Below are 19983 nucleotides of genomic sequence, written 5' to 3' on the forward strand. Positions count from 1 at the left end.
CTAAAACCCCTCTGTTTTTTAATGGCTACTCAAGCGGGCGCGACACTGTAGTATAAGTGAGGACGTTTGAGTTTGCATAAATTCATTATCTCAAGAATGGGCACATTTGAAGAGAAATCCTCAGACAGGTCGATTTTTATTCTTAAATTAGGACTTTTTGGCATATATATAATACTAGTGACGTCATCCATCTGGGCGTGATGACGTAATCGATGATTTTTTTAAATGAGAGTAGGGGTTGTGTGATAGCTCATTTGAAAGGTTATTTCATTTTCTATTCAGTTATATAAACATTAACATAATTATTTATATAGGGTGTACGTTAGTGTGTGTTTTATGTTATGCGTTAATTTGCCGAGCCATCTTTCTTACTAAACAACTATTACATTCTGCTAGGATACCTTCCTGATTTGACGAAACGCCTATGATGGTGCTCTAGGAGCGAAAGTATACTTGGGCCAGATTTAATAAACTAGGTGCTCGATATCTGCCTTTTGTTTCCGTAACTTTCATAAATGTTTTAAAAATGATTAAATTAATGAATCTATTTAGTTTTTTTTTTCTATGAAAATTTCTGAATTATGAGGATTCATATGTACAGTAAATCTTCGTTTTGACATACAGTTTTGAAAAAAAATTCACTTAAAAAATTAGTTTCATGTGTGATCAACAATATGTGCTTGTAACATAATAAATAGGGAAGTCAATCTAGATCGAAAACTTGAATTGTTTCGGAAAAAATCAAAGTTATATTTCTCTAAAACATGTTTTGTTGGTTTATAAATATATGAAGGGTACAGGCAAAGAAGGTGCTATGTCAAAATAATAAGTTTCGAGAAAAATGGTTTTAAAGGTTAAGACTCTCTTAATTATTAATTTATGCACTGATGAAAACTCCGTTATTTACTATATTTGCTATACACAACGTGTACACAACATGACATAGCCCCTTTTTCGCCGGGAAGGTGCGGACTTACCACCTTTTTAGCCTGATTAGAGAAATTAAAATATGTTGTTATTCCTGACTGAACACGTTCATAGCTGCTGTGATTGATTTATAGAATGGTAGTCGAGATCACTGGCTAACAGAGGGGATCGGAAACTCATTTTCTGCAAAAATTGACATAGCACCTTCTTTGCCTGTACCCTTCATATCGTTCATTTGGAAGAAGAGGGTTATAACTAACAATTTTCACTTTTTCAGTAGACAGGTTTATTATTCATATCATTTTATTTCATTTATTTTGTGCAGTGTTTATTGATATTATAGGATTTAATGATTGAGTATAATAGATTTTTAATCTATTTATGGGTCGACACGAATTTTCTTTTTTAAGATATCAGGTTTAGAAAAAAAGCTTAGATATAACCTTCTTGAATAAAGAAATACACTGGGGTGCAAAATTAACCGGACACCTTAAAAATGGGCCATTTTTGATGTCTCGAATTTCCTAAACCTGTTGTCCGATTTAAGTATTTTTTTTAATATATTATAGCCTTATTTTTCAGCAATATCGCTGTAATAGTATTGTTGCTAAACAGTTAAATTTTCATTGTATACCGGGTGTATCAATCAAACTGTGATTTTTTCTCAAAGTTCGCATCACCCTGTGGAATATTCTAGCATTTATAAAATACTGAAATTAAAATCCAACTATAGCCTCATGTTTTTTCAACATTTTGTTTTTTGATTCATTCGCTTATGTTGGATAATAAAAAAGTTAGGTACTTTAACAACTAGCCATGTTTTTCATCAATACAGGGTGTTTTTAAATAATAATTGGCAAACTTTAAGGGGTAATTCTGCATGAAAAAATAATGATAGTTTGCTTTATCAACGATAACTCTGCAAATGCTTCGTATCCGAGATAGGGGGTGTTGAAAGTTTTCTTACAAACTGACGATTTATTTATTGCTTTAAAACCGGTTGAGGTATGCAAATGAAATTTGGTGGGTTTTAAGAAGTAGTTATTGCACATTTTTTGACATACAATTAAGAATTTAATATTCACCATTGCCGCGCATACGGGTAATATGAGGGCTTATATTACCCGTATGCGCGCCAATGGTGAATATTATATTCTTACTTGTATGTCAGAAAATGTACAATAACTACTAACACCTACCAAATTTCATTTGTATATCTCAACTGGTTTTTAAGCAATAAATAAATCGTCAGTTTGTAAGAAAAATTTCAACACCCTCTATCTCAGAAATGAAGCATTTGTGGACATAGGTTTATAAAGCAAACTGTCATTATTTTTTCATGTAGAATTACCCCTTAAAGTTTGTCGCACTTATTTAGAAACACCCTGTATTGATAAAGAACATGGCTAGTTGTTAATTTTCCTAACTTTTTTATGGTCCTACTTAAGCGAATGTTGGGTTTTAATTTGAGTATTTTATAAATGCTAGAATATTCCACAGGGTGATGCGAAGCTTAAGAAAATAACACAGTTTCATTGGTACACCCGGTATGCAATGAAAATTTACCTGTTTAGCCACAATATTATTACAGCGATATATAAAGAATAAGGCTATAACATATTAAAAAATCACTTAAATCGGACAACACTTAAGGCACTTAATAGGAAATTCGAGACATCAAAAATGACCCATTTTTAAGGTGTCCGGTTAATTTTGCACCCCAGTGTATTATCTTTTTAATACACTATGTTTGCTCATAAAGTTACATTTTAGGAATTATATTAACCCTTAACTACAGACATCCGGTATTTTTTACCGGTGGGCATTCCCAAAATGTGGATTTCGTGGTAACCTCACAACTTACAAGTTCATGTGTCTCTGTACCTCTCGGGCAGTTTGTATAACAATGCTAGTCAAAGCGTGTATTGTGTATTGTCAATATTTTCTTTTCTGGTACACATCAAAAACCTTAACCGGTAAAAATTACCGGATGTCTGTGTTAAGGGAGTATTTTTATATGAGTACTATATTTGTAAATCTGAAATGTTTACATTATTTTTTTGTGTTTTTGGGAAAAAAGTAAAGAAATGGACTGTGGAAGACATCCTGGACCTTCAATGAAGGTTAAATTTGAAGATAAAAATTTTGAGGCCACTTTGCAAAAATGGAATTGCCATTTAATTTTATTACAATTTTACCCCTTGCAGATTTTTTTCATGGATGTAAAAATTTTCGTGGATGCTATTTTATATTTCCTTTGTGATTCTATGTTACGTTTATTTGTTAAAAAAAAGTTTAAATTTTTGTCCATAGCATTTATGGCCGTTTGTTTCAATAGACCAAAAATGTTACCAAAATTCTGGTTTAATAGATTATTCTTCAAAAATCTTGTCATTATATTATTAAAATCACTCATTTTACCATTTTTCCCATATCTAGAGACTCCATAAAAACACATAATGCAAAAAGTTTTTGTTTTTTATTATTAACTTTATATTTTGACTCTATTTTATAATGACCGGTAAAAAATACCGGGAGTCTGTAGTTACGTGATAATATTGGGATGTCTGTAGTTAAGGGTTAATAAAGTATTAATAAAAATGACATTATATCAATTATGATTTAATAAAACTTATTAATTATAAAACATTAAAAAAACTAATTAAATGGTTCGTATCCCTTATACAACACAAAATGAAACATAAAGCAATAATAGTAATACCTAATTGTTTTTCTTTAGAAATTTTTGTGAAAACTCAAATAGTATGCAGGAAAACATTGCGTTTCTCTATTAAAGACAACAAGCATTTGTTGTTAAATTAAATTAATCCTTAAATAATATTACAGTTTAATTTATAATAATTTACCCAATGCAAAAAAGATAATTCACATATCTATTGCTATTGGGACCGTGCAAGTTCGGCAAAGCGACCTCTATTTCTACGCTCTGTACTTTTATTCGCACTTTTAATTATATTGGCCAATTATATTAGTCCTGGTTGCTGGATAATTGTCAAGACCATAGTCCAAAAAAATAATAAGAAGAAAAAATAAGATGCAGGTTATGTTTAGCAAACGTAAACAATTGTATGTAGTAAATAAAATCAGTTATTAAAATGCAGTACTGCAAGCAAAATACAATTAATTAAATTTACCTTTATATAATAATTGCATATCATATCAATATTGTGGAGCAATATATAATTTTTCTGCGTCAATGACAGAAGGTATGAAATATACGTCAATTTGACAATTTCAATTGACAATATGAATTATTTAAGATAGTTGCAATATTTCTCCGCGACTCGCGCACGGTCGTTTTTCGTTTCCCTTTCCAAGTACTTGCACACCGTGAATAACAAAATTATGTTGAAGAATAAGGTTATTACATTTCACAAAACTACTTTTTACGCACATTGCTTCTTTTTTATGATGAATTATCCAAAAAAAAAGTTACAACTAAGAAAGTATCCTTCTATCAGAACATACTGTTCACTTTTAGTGTTATAACTTTTAAGAACAATGGTTATATCTTTACTTATAACTCTATATCCCAAAAAATAAATCACCCTTTTAATTAAATTAATTTATTTTTAAAAAGGCAAGTTTTCAATCCTAATAACGACATTAATAATATTGAAAATTTTTAAAAATATTACTAAAAGATTTTTAAATTGAAAACTTCTTGGTCCATTTCCCTGGTGACACCTCCAAGGCTTCTACAATATGCAAGCCAGATGGATGCTGCAATGAAGACAAAAGGGAAAAAATTCTACACTATGCAATTCACAACCCCCGTCTGCAGCTTGGTAAAGTTCCAACGGAAAATGGACCTAGTTACTCTATAGCAGTAATACTAATATAAAAATAAAAATGTATACCATTTTTATTCAGTTGCAATGCGAAGGCAAAACAATCTTATTTTTCACTTAAAATGCGGAGCGCGGTCCAGTACTCTGAATCGACGATTTTCGACTCTTATTGGAATTATTCTCTCTCTTTCGACTCTTATTCCAATAAGAGTCGAAAATCGTCGATTCAGAGTGCTGGACTGCGCTCCGCTTTCTAAGTGAAAAGCAAGATTGTTTTGCCTTCGCATTGCAACTGAATGAAAATGGTATACATTTTTATTTTTAATTTATGTTTGTCTATTATATTCCAAGATATAGTAACTGTATATTCTCTAAAGCGAATAACGTTCTGTAGGGAAAATTAGGGGAAAACCAAAGAGTTACATCTGCCATCTCTCGGAGACTAGTGTACTTACACATGTCGTAACTATTTTTTCCATAGTAGAAGTCATTATTTGGAAGGTATTGAAGCAATCAAAAAAAACTTTAACATTTTGAGATGTAACCGTCTTCTTCCAAATGAACGAATTATGTTTAAAGTAAAAAGTTCTACTCGCATATTTAGCCGCTAATTGTTTAAACTATAAAAGTTGTTTTGTAAAAACAATTTTAAAAATATTCATTATTTCAACTTGATCAAAAATATTTCTCTTATGTTTTTGATTATGCTGAATCCGAATCTGGCATTACAATTAAACAATTAAAAAATGCTTGAGTTCTTATACAGTATGTCTGCGTAACTTGGAACCTATGGCAAACTTTTTTATTATCAATTTTACGAAAAAAGGTTATTCTTCATAAAATACTCCGCATGGCCTAAAATCTAATATGCAACCATCATATACCAAATTTTATCAATTTTATACGAGGTATGACAAAAAATATGAATTTCGCTCAAGAGTAAAGTTCCTTTATAGCTCACAATATTTAAATTAGGATGTAATTGCATATTGAAACATAGTTTTTAATTTCGAACACCTATTTATAATAATTTTTCATGTGAAATATAAAGGTACTTTACTCTTAAGCGACATTATTATTTTTTCACATACCTCGTATAAAATTGATAAAATTTGATATCTGATGGTTGCATCTTAGATTTTACATTATGCAAAGCATATTATGAACTATGAAGAAGTTTTTTTCGTAAAATTGATAATTTTTTTTTCATAGGTTCAAAGTTACGCATACATACTGGATAAGAGCCCAAAAAATTTTTATCATTTAGTATTTCTTAAGCTTGTTATTAAATGTATTTTAGGTAAGTGGTACAGAAAAAAATTTGATACGTTTGTATAAACATTTTTTAGTGTAGAAGAACAACAAGCAGGGCCTATTTTACCACTAGGCCCATGAGGCCCCTGCCTCGGGCCCGCATTTTAATGGGGCCCGATAAGATCACTAACAGAAAATTTTTTATTGAAAAAACAAAATAAATTTTCAAAATTATTTCATTTTACGAACAGGAAATGATAAATGATAACAAATTAGGTTAGAGTTATATTCATAAACTATAAACCATTCTTAGCATAAAACTGCAATAAGAGTAGGTATAATAGATTGCCTTGTCGGTACCTATAGCAATAAACAAAATTTATACACCACTCCGAAAGATTAACAAGAGGTAGGATTAACAAGAAGTATCGTCACGTATTGTCATAAAACTTATTCAGAATGCACTTTTAAATTTAATATTTAGTTTGATGCCCTTTAATGAAAAGATAAGGTGTTTCTTGCATGTATGTATTAGTTCTCAGTGCTGTGTTTTTTAAGTTCAACTAATCAATAATTAATTAATCATTAGTCGTTTTATTAAATTTCTCCTTAGAGTAGGAAGAATTTCACGGGAAGTGTGAAATTCTCCCTACTGTAAGAATTTCTTTAAACACTTATTTTTCTTAACTAAGTAATCGTTTCGTTATTATCATAAGTTACAATCATTTAAGTGGCAGTGAAAGACGACAAAAGCAAGAATTAAGAGAACAGGAACGACAGGCACAAAAAGATGCAATATTATCTTATTTTACACCTCAAAACTGTGCGCAAAAAGTAAGTCCGTCCTCTCATTCTATTCTTCTATCGCACTACAACAGCCCAAATTGAATCTTGACCTCCTTAATTTTTTGCCTTCACCCTTGTTTATTTGCGGCTGCTTTTATCCATGGACTCCTTATACACGGACTCCTAAAAATGCTTGTTCATCGCTGGTTATTGTGTCTTCCCAGCGCTTTCTTGGCTTTCCAACCGGTCTCTTTCCCCGCATCCTAGCGTTCATTGCTCTTTTTGGTAGCCTATCCTCTCCCATTTTTATCACATGTCCAGCCCATTACAATCTTTGTATTCTAATGAAGTCTGACAGGGGTGTTTCCTTATCAAGTTGATAAAGCTCGTTGTTGTATCGAATTGTGAAGATTCCGTTTTCCCTCACAAGTCCTAGTATTCTCCTCAGCACTTTCCTTTCGAATGTGTCGAGTTTGTTTTTGGATGTTTCTTTCAGGACCCATACTTCACTGCCATAGCATGCTATTGGTCGAGTTAAGGTTTTATAGATTCCCATCTTTGTATTTCGGTAGACACTTTTATCGAAATATAATGGAGGGGCAAGATAAGCTCTGTTTGCCTGCGTTATTCTCTTCCGTATATCTCCATCTTTCGATCTTTCGGCATATATTTCTACTCCCAGGTATGTAAGCTTTCCAACTGTTTCAATGTCATCTTCATATAGGTATAATGTTTTGTAGGACTAGTTTTTAGTTTGCGTTGTTACCTCTGGGTGTTTGTGTGCAAGTTTCCTGTGCTCCTGTTCATGCTCTACTCATAATATTAATATCATCGGCATAAGCGGCCAGTTAAATGGTTCTGTTGGTCAGGAGGATTCTCGTCCAGTTTGCATTTGCCTAACCGCATACTCCAATGCCAGGTTAAATAATTTTGGGGCCAGCCCATCTCCTTGCTTCAATCCCTGCGAGATTTTCAAAAAGTCTATCCGGTGGTTTTGTACTCGTACACATGCCTGAGTTACATCTTCATCCATTGTGGCTTTAATGAGTCTAATTAGCTTGTGTGGTATTGCCAATTCAGCCAATATAATATGAACAGCTTATTTCAGAAAGGGACCTGAGTCAGTATTTTGTTATTTTTTGTTAAGAGTGGATTCATTCACTATGATGGTATACATATCGTTTATGGTAAAAAAGGGACCCGGTTCAGTATATTATAATAATAGAGAAATCGTATGGCGTACTTTTTGTTTACTACAGAAAAGTACTTCATATCCAGACAGTTTCTTGCATATATCTCGAAAGTTAGTTAACATGACTCGAGTCCCTATAAGCTGTTCATATAGTATAGTCTGTTCCTTTTGACTGAGTCGTATGCCTGTTTGAAGTCTACAAACACGTTGCGAACATCAATATCGTGTTCCCATGATTTGCTCAAGATCTGTTTGACTGTAAATATTTGATCCAGTGTTGATCTTCCCCATCGGAAGCCCGTCTGATTCTCTCCAATAATATTTTCTGCTAGTGGTTGGAGCCGCTAGTTTATAATATTATACTTACGTGAGGACTTTATAATAATATACTGTACATACCTAGTAGAGAAATTCCACGGTAGCTTTTGCACTTTAAACAATTAAACATTGTTTAATTATTTAAATATAAATTTTATTTATTGTTAATAAAAATTTAAATTTCTGGTGCAACTATATTTCTATTAAATAATTAATATATTAAAAAAAAATATTATTATTACTATTAAATTTTTGTTAGGGGCCCGAAAATTATGCAGTGCCTCGGGCCTGATTTGAAGTAAAATAGGCTCTGACAACAAGAAGTTGTGTATTTCATTATCAGAGTAAAATATTTTAGTGCATTTTAAAGTACATCTTAAACTTTAAAAAACACCTATAATTATAATACAGCACTTTAAACTTTAGTAATATCTTATTAAATGTGGTAGTAATTCTATAAAACTACGTAACAAGTTTTCAAAAATTACATTTTTGAATATTTTGATATCATTTGAATCAAATTTTTTAGATTTTTTTAATGAAACAACGTTTAGTGCGATATTTGAAAATTAATTTGTGTAAGTTTCAAATTTTTATAGGTAAAATTGTATTAGTGACACAATTTTAAATTATTTTTAAACAAAATTCATGTAAGTCCCACTTTCCGCCCACACTGTACTTTGCACATTTTTTTATTTTGTAATACAGTAAAACTTTCATTAACCAAAATAATTAGGAGGGAGACCGTTTCTGATAACAAGAAGTTCGGTTAAAAATAACAATCTTTTTTATGTATCAAATTACATAGTATTCTTGGTCAAAGTTGGTATTAAAAAATACTATGCGGTGATTTCGTAATGTGTTGTATACTTAATTGCGTTATTTAGTTGTATGAAAGTAACGTTGACGATGTTATGTAATGTAATGTTGAAAAATTAACATCGAATTAATTCCGTTTTTCGATAAAAATTTATTTCGGTCATATCGATAGTAAATAGACGAGATTATTTTCAAAGGCAGATTCTTTTATAAGGACAGTAGAATTGTGGTCGCAATTAAACAAACACTTTTACATTTCGTCAACTTATCGGTATCTATAATTTCGTTGTCTATTTTGTTAATTAAAACTGTTAGCAACATACGGACTTTTATTACGAGTGCCTTTAACGAATCCTACAGATTTATGATGTTTAAGGTTGCTTTTAGAACATCTTACATAAAAAACTTTTCTTTTTTTACAAAAAATATATTGAAATAAACAAAAGAACAAATAAAAATGTGTTCTTTACAACTGAAATTATAATGGCAGCTAATCTGAAAAGCTCAACGTAGGTGGCGCACGTGTAGTTGGAGGTCACCTCAACTTACGTCAACACTTTAAATCAATCTATTTCTAAGTAAATACTGCATATTTCTTTCGCTGTGTGAATTAAACTTAAGAGCATAAAATCCCTCAATGTTGTGATGTGCATTTGTGCTCATCCAGAACATCAGGACACAGGTTTCCCAAAGATATTCTGATGAGAAAAAAGTGGATTGTAGCAATAAGAAGCGATAAATATGTGCTGAAAATAAATGCACGTATCTGCAATAAAAAAAATTGTTGAAACAGATTACGCATTGCCCCTAGATTCGACTGTAAAAAATAGAATACTTCACTATAAAATTCAGATCAAAAATTTATTATAAACGCATGGATTAAGATATACAAGTTTATATACATTCACATCACACTGTTGCCACATCTAAAATCGCTTTTTATGAAGTAACAATATAAAAAAAATTATATTTGAAATAATAATATAGAAAAATATGAAATAATAATTTGAAATAATTCTCAAGTTCTCAGTATTTTTTAGTGACTAAAACATATCCTGACCAAACCTAACCTAGCGTCATCGAAAATAACACGTTAATAACTGAAAATTTAAGTGATATATTATCTTTAAAATATGCTTTAAAATAACTAAAACATAACCTGATCAAACCTAACCTAATCAAAAATAATATAAACAAGTTACTAACTGAAAATTAAAGTGACCTAGTACCATTCAAATATTCTTTAATGACTAAAACCTGATCAAACCTAACCCTAATTTTTTCTAATTTCACCTTAAATTTAAGGTCGCCTTTCACCTAGACGAACACCCAAATAAGTATACTTAATTAAATTAACACATATTCTATATTTCTATAAAGAATTATATTTTTTTTTTAAATAAGGCAACATTGCAGAATCAACTGCGCTCAAACCATGCTTAAACCAAATTTAGAGCTATTCCAGGTCAAATCAACACACTTTGAATTAATTTTTTTCCTGACCTATTTAGATTTTGTTAAAAGTCTTTCTTGTTAGAGTACTCATAGTGGATGTTTAGGTGAAGGAAAATACAAAATTTTAAATTTTTATCTCAAGCCGTTTCCGGAATATGGTTATGTAAAGTTTTCCAAAAAGGTCCGAAAAACCGCGACTGAACTTTATTGGAATGGTTGTAGAAGCTGACCTGATTGAGCCAGAATGCTGGGAGAGGTGTCATTTTGCAGCATTTTTAAAGCTCTTTACAGTGATATATACAGCATGATTTTATGATAAACAAGTTTTTTCTCAAACAAAAAAAATATTTTTGATTAAGTTTTTTTCCAAAAAGTACATAATTTAAAATTTTTATAATATTCCTACAAATACATAGTAGTGTTGTTAATAACATATAAAAATTTTATCATGGGATGGTTCAACATAAAAAAAAAATAAATTTCACACATACATAAATTTCACAAAATGAAAGAAATAAATTCGTAATGTCGCAAGCGGGCGACTTTAAGGAAAAATCCCAAAACAGGTCGATATTTATTTTTTAATTGTAATTTTTTGGCATATGTATCATAATAGTGACGTCATCCATCTGGGCGTGATGACGTAATCGATGATTTTTTTAAATGGGACTATAGGTCGTGTGGTAGCTTATTTGAAAGGTTATTCAATTCTCTATTCAGCAATATAAACAATAATATAATTAAAAGACTAAGTTTTCACTCTAATGGCATATAACATATCCCACCAGAATGAAAACAATGGGAACCTTCTCTGGTTACACCTCCGAGGCTTCTACAATTTGCAAGCCATACGGATGCTGAGACTAAGGAAGATGAGGGAATTCTACAATTTACAATTCACGTCACATCTGCTCAGCGCGGTAAAGTTTCAACGAGACTGGAGTATGAAGGGAACCAGTCTCGTTGGAACTTTACCGCGCTGAGCAGATGTGACGTGAATTGTAAATTGTAGAATTCCCTCATCTTCCTTAGTCTCAGCATCCGTATGGCTTGCAAATTGTAGAAGCCTCGGAGGTGTAACCAGAGAAAGTTTCCCATTGTTTTCATTCTGGTGGGATATGTTATATGCCATTAGAGTGAAAACTTAGTCTTTTGCTAGCAGTTGCCGCTAGGGCATCTATGCCATTTCGTTCGTTGCGGTTCGGGACTGCACGCTGGGGTTTGTTTTGGTTGGATCAGGGAGAGCAGCATATGTGCCTCCTGATGAGAGACTAATAAGTTTCGAAACCGGTAGAGGTGCTTGCAGCACTCTCTGATTGGACTGGAATATGGTTCGGCTGTATTTTCGTTTTGCAACGAAATTGAAAGTGGTTATTCATTTTTATTAATATAATTATTTATACAGGGTGGCAAAAAAGTTTTTTTTTATTTAAATTAATTGACAAAAAAAGATTGTATGTAATTTATTTAATTTAAAATATATTTTACTGTTGCCGGAAACACATAAATTAGGTACATACATTCTTCTTTTTTGTCAATTAATTTAATTTAAAAAACTTTTTTGCCACCCTGTATAAATAATTATGTAATTGTTTATATTACTGGACAGAGAATTAAATAACCTTTCAAATGAGGTAACACACGACCTATAGTCTCGTTTAAAAAATCATCGATTACGTCATCACGCCCAGATGGATGACGTCACTAGTATGATATATATTTTTTTTATATGTTGAACCCATCACCATCCCATGATAAAATTTTTATATGTTATTAACAACAGTACTATGTATTTGTAGGAATGTTATGAAAATTTTCAATTATGTACTTTTTGAAAAAAAAACTTAATCAAAATATATTTTTTTTTGTTTGAGAAAAACTTGTTTATCATAAAATCATGTTCTATATATCACTGTAACGAGCTTTAAAAATGCTACAAAATGACACCTCTCCCAGCATTCTAGCTCAATCAGGTCAGCTTCTACAACCATTCAAATAAAGTACAGTCGCGGTGATTTGGACCTTTTTGTAAAATTTTACATAACCATATTTTTTGGAAACGTCTCGATAAAAATTTAAAATTTTGTATTTTTGTTTCCCTTGTTAGCCACTATAAATATTCCAAATTATAACCAAATCTGAAGAGGGTTGGTAAATTAGGTGTGTTGATTTGACCTGGAATAGCTCTAAGCGCAGTTATTTGGGAATTTTAAATTGATAAAAAATTAAGGCAGATATCATATACACACTAGACTCGTGGAGGGAGTGAGTCAATACGAAATAAATACCCTCAGATCTATACCCTCTGAGCTATAGAAATCAAACAATGAGACGATGATCAATATAGTTTATCATTCGATAAGGGCTTCCTTTTTTCCAGTAACTCTCGTATTCCTTCTCCTCAATTTGTTTTTCAACGCACAAACAGCCCAAGATCCGTATTTTTCGGCCATAATTTATTATTTGTCAAATCGTAATCAAAAACACCACATACAAACTTCACGAATTGTCAAAACGTTGACCTCCAACTACACCAGCGCCGCCAAGCGGGATCAAATGCGTACATAGCTGCCATTTTAAAATTATGGCGTGCAGTGTACATTCAGAAGCTGCTGTCGTTGAAAGAAAAAGCAGTTCAATTTTATATTCAGTTTTATTCAGGATGATATCATTATTAGAGCCACAAGAAATGTTAATAATCCACAACTGCACAAAAACTCATTTGGAACCAGCAAAAATACGTGCTGTTTTACTGGTTCTGGAACAGTACTGCGGTCAGCGTTGGCGACGTTCTGCGTACGTCGGCCACAGTGCTCGACATACAGTTTATCGAAAAACATATAAACCAGTAGTGGCGTCTGTAGTTTGTTGCTGCAGTTTGCGGTCTTGTTCGGAATTATCCCTTGAAACCTCCATTGGCTGCACTAAGAATTTAGTTGCGAAATCTTTAAAGCAAACTTCACCTTTGAATTGGGTTTTTTTCTCCGTACGAGTTCTCATATTAGTTAATGATCCTTTGGCAACGAACTGTTTGCAACAAATTTCACAGGAGAATGGTTTCTCCCCCCGAATGAGTTTTCATATGATTAGTTAATGATTTTTTTGTACCAACCTGTTTGCAACACATTTCACATGAGAATGGTTGTCCCCTAGTGTGCATTTTCATATGGGTGTTTAAGACCGTCTTGGTAACAAACTGTTTACTGCAAATTTCACATGTGAAAAGAACGTCTCTAGTGTGCCATTTCATGTGTGAAGTTAACTCAGATTTCTTTGCAAACCGTTTGGAGCAAATTTCACAGGGGAAAGGCCTGTCTCCTGTATGCCTTCTCATATGTATTTTTAAGAAGTATTTTGTTAGAAATTGTTTAGGGCACATTTCACACGGGAAAAGTTCTTTGGTATGCGTTCTCATATGTATCTTTAAGTTGTAATTTGTTAAAAATTGTTTAGAGCATACTTCACACGGGAAAAGTTCTTTCGTATGCACCCTCTTATGTACTTTTAATGAATAATTGTTGTAAAATCCTTTGAAGCAAACGTCACATGTCAAGGGTTTTTCTTCGGCATGTGTTCTCATATGTACTTTCAACGCGGACTTAAGTGAAAATTGTTTTGAACAAACTTCGCACGAAAAAGTGTGCGATTTGATATGCAATTTTTCTCCAGTGTGCGATTTGATATGCAATTCAAGATCTTTATTTGTTTTATACTGTTTCGAGCAAATTTCACACTTAAAAGGACGTTCTTTCATATGCACCATCATATGACTTTTTAATCTACTACTTGTTGCGCACTTCTTAGGGCAAATTTTACATCCATAAGGCGCTTCTTTAGTGTGCATTCTCATATGAACCTTTAAATCCGAACTTGTTATACACGGTTTGGAGCAAACTTCACAGCTGAAGGGTTTTTCTCCAGTATGTGTTCTCATATGTACTTTCAACGAGGACTTGTGTGAAAAATGTTTTGAACAAATTTCACACTGAAAAGGTTTTGCGCCCGTATGCAACCTCAAATGGACGTTGAAATAATGGCGGTAAACGAACTGTTTGGAGCAAATCTCGCACGTATAAGTTTCTCCAGTGTGCCATCTTACATGTCGTGTTAAATTATATTTATGTACAAATGTTTCGGAGCAAATCGCACATGTGAAACGTCTTTCTTCACTCTCTCCACTGTGTTTTAACATATGCGCTTTGAATTTAGAACTTCTAATAAATTGTTTGAAGCATATTTTACATGAAAAAGTTTCTCCGGTGTGCCATTTTATATGTGATTTTAAAGCATAATTTGAGAAATACTCTTTGGGGCAAAGTTCACACTTAAACGTTTCTCCAGTATGAGTTCGCATATGAGATTTTACTTCAAAATTAGTTCGAAACCGTTTCAAACATATTTCACACTCCAAACGTTTTTCCTTGTCATTACGCTGTTTTTCTTTTCCATCATGCGACTTCATATGTCTTTTTAAATTAAGTTCTAATGAATACTGTTTGGAACAAATTGCACAAGTGAATGAATTATCAACAGTTTTTGTGTCCTCTCCTACGAAGCGTTTGTCCGAGTTCAAATCACTGTTAGCATCACTGTGTTTATCATCAGAGGAACCTAAAAGTATAAATACTTATTTTTCTATTTGCTATCTGTGATAAAGTATGATTAGATTTAATAAGACATAATATAAACGAATAGAATGGAGGACTCACTATAGAAGGCACAAAAATCAGTAACTTGATACGTAGATGACATACTAGTAGCAAATGAAATCGAAATGATTACCATCAACGAACTGCTAAGTCAGATAAGCAAAGAATTCAGACTTAAGATCAACACTGGAAAAACAAAAATAATGGTCGTAGATGGGCCAAATAATAATCTACTGCACATACAAGTGGAGAATTTCGAATAGACAGATTTGGGCCTGATAGCCAACAATGGCGATTGTTCGTTAGAAATCAAGCATAGACAAGCAAGAGTCCGAACTGCACCAGCTAAATTAATTAAAATGTGGAAATAAAGAACAATAACAAGGAACACTAAGCTCAGGTTGGTCAGCGCCATTGCTACATACTATGTCGCAATGGCATTGGCAAGAGTCCATGCTAAAACATGGACTCAAAACAATCGAAGCCTTTGAAACGTGGGTCTGCAAAAGAGTTCTAAGCGCATCCTGAACAAAATACAGAGCCAACCTGTCAATTATGGAAGAGGTTCACACAAAAGACAAGCTATTAAAAAAAAAAATAAACCGATCACCCCTAAATAATTTCGGCTGCATATCCAGAAGAATGCTCTTCCCACGTGAAGAGCGTGAGAAACAGAAGGACGAACAATCTGGCACAGGAACGCAGCCAACAGACAGCCAACTAACAATGTTTAGATTGTCACCATCAAGGAATGAGGAGGAGCAAATTTAATACGATAAAAAGTTATTAATCTTTGTGTGTGGGTCGTTTTCTCTATTGCGAAATGAATGTGTGATCCTTTTATTCCACTGTTTATGATTACATTCATAAATAAAATAGGAGTAGGTTGAATGCTCCAATATATGAAATTTATGGAAATAAAAGGCAGATTACGAGTACATAGTTTATTAAATCTTGCCCAAGTATACTTTCGCTCCTACAGCATCATCAGGGGCGTTTCATAAAATCAGGAAGATATCCTAGCAGAATGTCGTAACATTTGTTTAGTAAGAGAGATGGCTTGGCAAATTAACACATAACATAAAACACACTGGACAAAATAGATTAAAAATCAATAAATGCCGGTACTACATCATTTGCACGTCGAAGATGGAGGAACAATGAACGAATGGATGAATGGAACATTCATTGTTCCTGACTTCAATCCAATAGAACATGTTTGGAACATCGTATTCAGACGACTACGACCAGTGGCGTACTGAGCATGGTTCCGCGGAACCAGGGCCCGGGTCCCAAAGGGGCCCGCTCTAACTCGATTTTTGCTTCATTTTTTTTTCTAATTTGATGGGGACATTTTGAACTACACAAGTACATAGTAGAAAATGTAACTGCTTAATAAATTTTTATTTTTTTTGTAGTAGGTATTTTTTTTATATCTACCTACTTATAAAATAAATAGAATACCTACCTATTTATAAAAAAAATTGAAAACAAAATGTTTGAAGAAATATAGTGAACGCCTTTCTAAAGGTTCTGTACTCGTTTTTACCTGCCCGCAATAATCCGAAGCGATGGTTCCAACACTTTGTTTAACCGCCTGTATCTGCTAACCCAAACACTTGTATTAGCACGATCTATCAATTAAGTTATAAACTACGAAGTTGTAAAATTTCGGAAATTTAGGAAATGCAAGTATTGCTTAGTGTTATAAAAATAATCTCAAAACAATAAGGTCGACGTTCCATTCTCCTTTACTCCTTTTGTTCGAGATGAATTACGACATGAGTCGAATGCATCATTATGCTCGTTGAATAATAAGCCTATACTATTACATTTAATATATTTTATATTATTATGCTCTGTTTTTAAACCAGGAGGTGTAATTCAAATTTACTGCTCCGTAATGTTTGTTTGTAATTGGTGCAACCTGAGAGAAGTTTGCTCCACTGTTATGAAATTTTGACATTATTGGCATTTCATAGGTATAATTAAGTTATACCTATAGGCAATATTTTGTGTATTCTGCGTTATTCCTTTAATTTTTAGATTTTTAGTGTGGTTTTATACAAAAAACAGTTGTTTTTTAGAACTCTTCAGCGACGTATTAATAATATTATTTAGTTTACTATCAAGGTATTCAACATCCAATGTGGTTTACCGTATACCGTCGGTCTTGGTCTGTAGCATTAACTTTACGTTAGATGTTTAATTTTACTTCTAACTTCTAACCGTAATACTACTTTTGTGTAAAATAATTGATAGAGTGTCTATTGACTTGGTGTAGCGCAAAACAGACAACTCTTGCCTAGGCATGGTGCTGAGTCAGTCGACACTAATAATATAGGATCTAAATGTAAAATGTTGTACACACATATTTTTGAATAAATTTGAATTTGAAAAAAATTTGATATCCTCGTAGAAAGGATTTGAAAGTCAATTGACACTATGCTTTGTTTTTAAACCAGGAGGAGTAAATTAAAGAGACAGATTCACACCCAAGAAGGTCACTAGAAAAATCACCAAATACATCTTCTTTTTTGGTTGATCACGTCGGCTTTCGGCGGTAATCCACATTAAAATAGATACCAATATTTATTTAAAATTTACTGTGATTGTTGATATAATGTTATTAGATGTATAATATTTTTAGGGGTTTGCTTCCGACCAGATATACCTATCATTTATATTTATAGTATTCCACATTTTTTTTGTGTTTGCACCAGCTTCATGAATTTTAATTTGATAGAAGTCGTTTTTTTAATAAACTTTTAAGCTTATTTCTATAAATTGGTTGAGTGCCGACCGCAGACGTGAACACATGTATGTTGTTAAGTATAGTGCGTAAAGTCAAGAAATTTAACAGTTCTGTATTTAAAAGTGAAAAAAGGCCACTCAGTGTGCTGCACTACAAACTGTAAGTTACACTTTTCTTACTACAAGTGAAAACCATTCGAATACCAAAAAGGAAACCTGGATTTAATTTATCCAAATCAAAATTGTTGACATTTTATACTGATATCAATCATTCATTGCCATTATTATCAATTCACGGTCAACCACAATGCCTCCCACTTGTTCTGTTTGCTCGAACTCGATTCTAACAGGCCCCGATGAAGTCTCATGTTCAGTATGTTGTAAGTTACACTTTTCTTACTACAAGTGAAAACCATTCGAATACCAAAAAGGAAACCTGGATTTAATTTATCCAAATCAAAATTGTTGACATTTTATACTGATATCAATCATTCATTGCCATTATTATCAATTCACGGTCAACCACAATGCCTCCCACTTGTTCTGTTTGCTCGAACTCGATTCTAACATGCCCCGATGAAGTCTCATGTTCAGTATGTAAAAGCGTCGCCCACAGAAAGTGTACATCGCTTAGCGAAACTCCGTCAAATAAACTCGTACAGGAGCATATTTGCAATCATTGTAAAGTTGATTGTACACAATCACTCAATATATCCCATTTTAATGCACTTATGGGGAGACTTGATGATCTAAAAAATGGAATTTCGGAATGTAAACAAAATATTAGTGCTTGCCAACAATCTATCTCGAATCTAAATAAACAAATTGCAACACATGCCAGCCAATTGCTTTATGTATCAATAATATATCTGAATTAAAAATCGAACACGATCATCTAGCTACAAAAGTTGAAAAAATAGCCAATAGTGGTTCTCCCGAGGGGTTTTCTCTGCCTGAAATGTATGCTGAAACTTGTGAAAGGATTAAGCGAGAAAACAACATAATAGTTTTCGGACTACCAGAGCTTAATGCAACTTCACATTCAGATATGGCTAACACTCTAGAAATTTTAAATTTGTTAAATATCGGCAAAGAAGTACAAATTTCATCAGTTAGTAGAATTGGAAAACCAGTGCATGGTAAAAATCGACCAATTCGAGCCGAAATGAGTAAAAAATATATTGTTAGGGACATACTACGCAATAAAAATAACCTGTCGTAAAACATACCCAAATATATCTATTAAAGCAGACCAAACACCTTTACAAATGCAGGAACTGAACAATTTAAGAAAAGAACTGGATTCTCTCAAGCGAGATGGAAAATCTGTTACCATACGCTACATTAACAATGTTCCAAAAATTGTCGCAGCCAATGAAAACGTTAACAGCTCCAAAAGAAGCAGGGATGAAGAAATATCACCACCAAGAGACCGAGGATCAAAATCATCAAAAAATACCACAACTTCACAGGAAAAATAGCAATCATTACAAATTGCTTTTTGGAATTCTACTGGCTTTTCCCATATTGAAGATTTCGTGAATTCTAATTTTTCTAGGGACATCTCGGTTTTTTGCATATCTGAAACATGGTTGTTGTATCAGCCATTATCCATATTTTTGGACAATTGCAATGTTTGTTTTTCTAACGCCGTTCGTGATAAATCTCGCGGCAGGGCCAGTGGAGGTTTAATAACTTTTGTGAAAAAACCTTTAAATGTGTGTGTTTTAGATAAGTCACTGTACTGGTTAACTTGTTTAATATCCTGTAACAGTTGGGAGATAATTATAAGCAATGTTTACTTTAAGCCTAACTTAGACATTGATAGCATTTTAGAACTTTTCTTTGCAAGAAGTAAACAATGCGTATCCAAACACTCCTGTTTTGATAGGTGGAGACTTTAATTGCCGAATGGGGTCTTCTGGTGAAGTACCACTAGAACTAATTTCTTACAGTAATATTTTCGCTAATAGAATAAGTAGTGACGGTATTTTTAATCGCAAAGGTGAAATTCTTC

General features: G+C 32.6%; 1 protein-coding gene across 7 annotated transcripts in view; it reads right to left on the reverse strand.

Moving 5' to 3' along the window:
- Positions 1-19983, reverse strand: part of LOC126881436 (gastrula zinc finger protein XlCGF57.1-like) — a 132219-nt gene that overhangs the window by 68665 nt on the left and 43571 nt on the right. Inside the window, exon 2 of one of the 7 annotated variants that reach the window (XM_050645715.1) lies at positions 13198-15174. The exons of 5 other annotated variants lie outside the window; for them this stretch is intronic. In XM_050645715.1, coding sequence (XP_050501672.1) covers positions 13607-15174 — 1568 coding nt within the window. In that variant the 3' untranslated portion in view covers positions 13198-13606. Of the gene's footprint in view, positions 1-13197; positions 15175-19983 lie in introns of those variants that run through there. One more of the 7 variants, XM_050645719.1, reaches the window with a different exon arrangement.

This window comes from Diabrotica virgifera, chromosome 3 (assembly GCF_917563875.1).
Source record: "Diabrotica virgifera virgifera chromosome 3, PGI_DIABVI_V3a".
Classification (NCBI taxonomy): Eukaryota; Metazoa; Arthropoda; class Insecta; order Coleoptera; family Chrysomelidae; genus Diabrotica; species Diabrotica virgifera.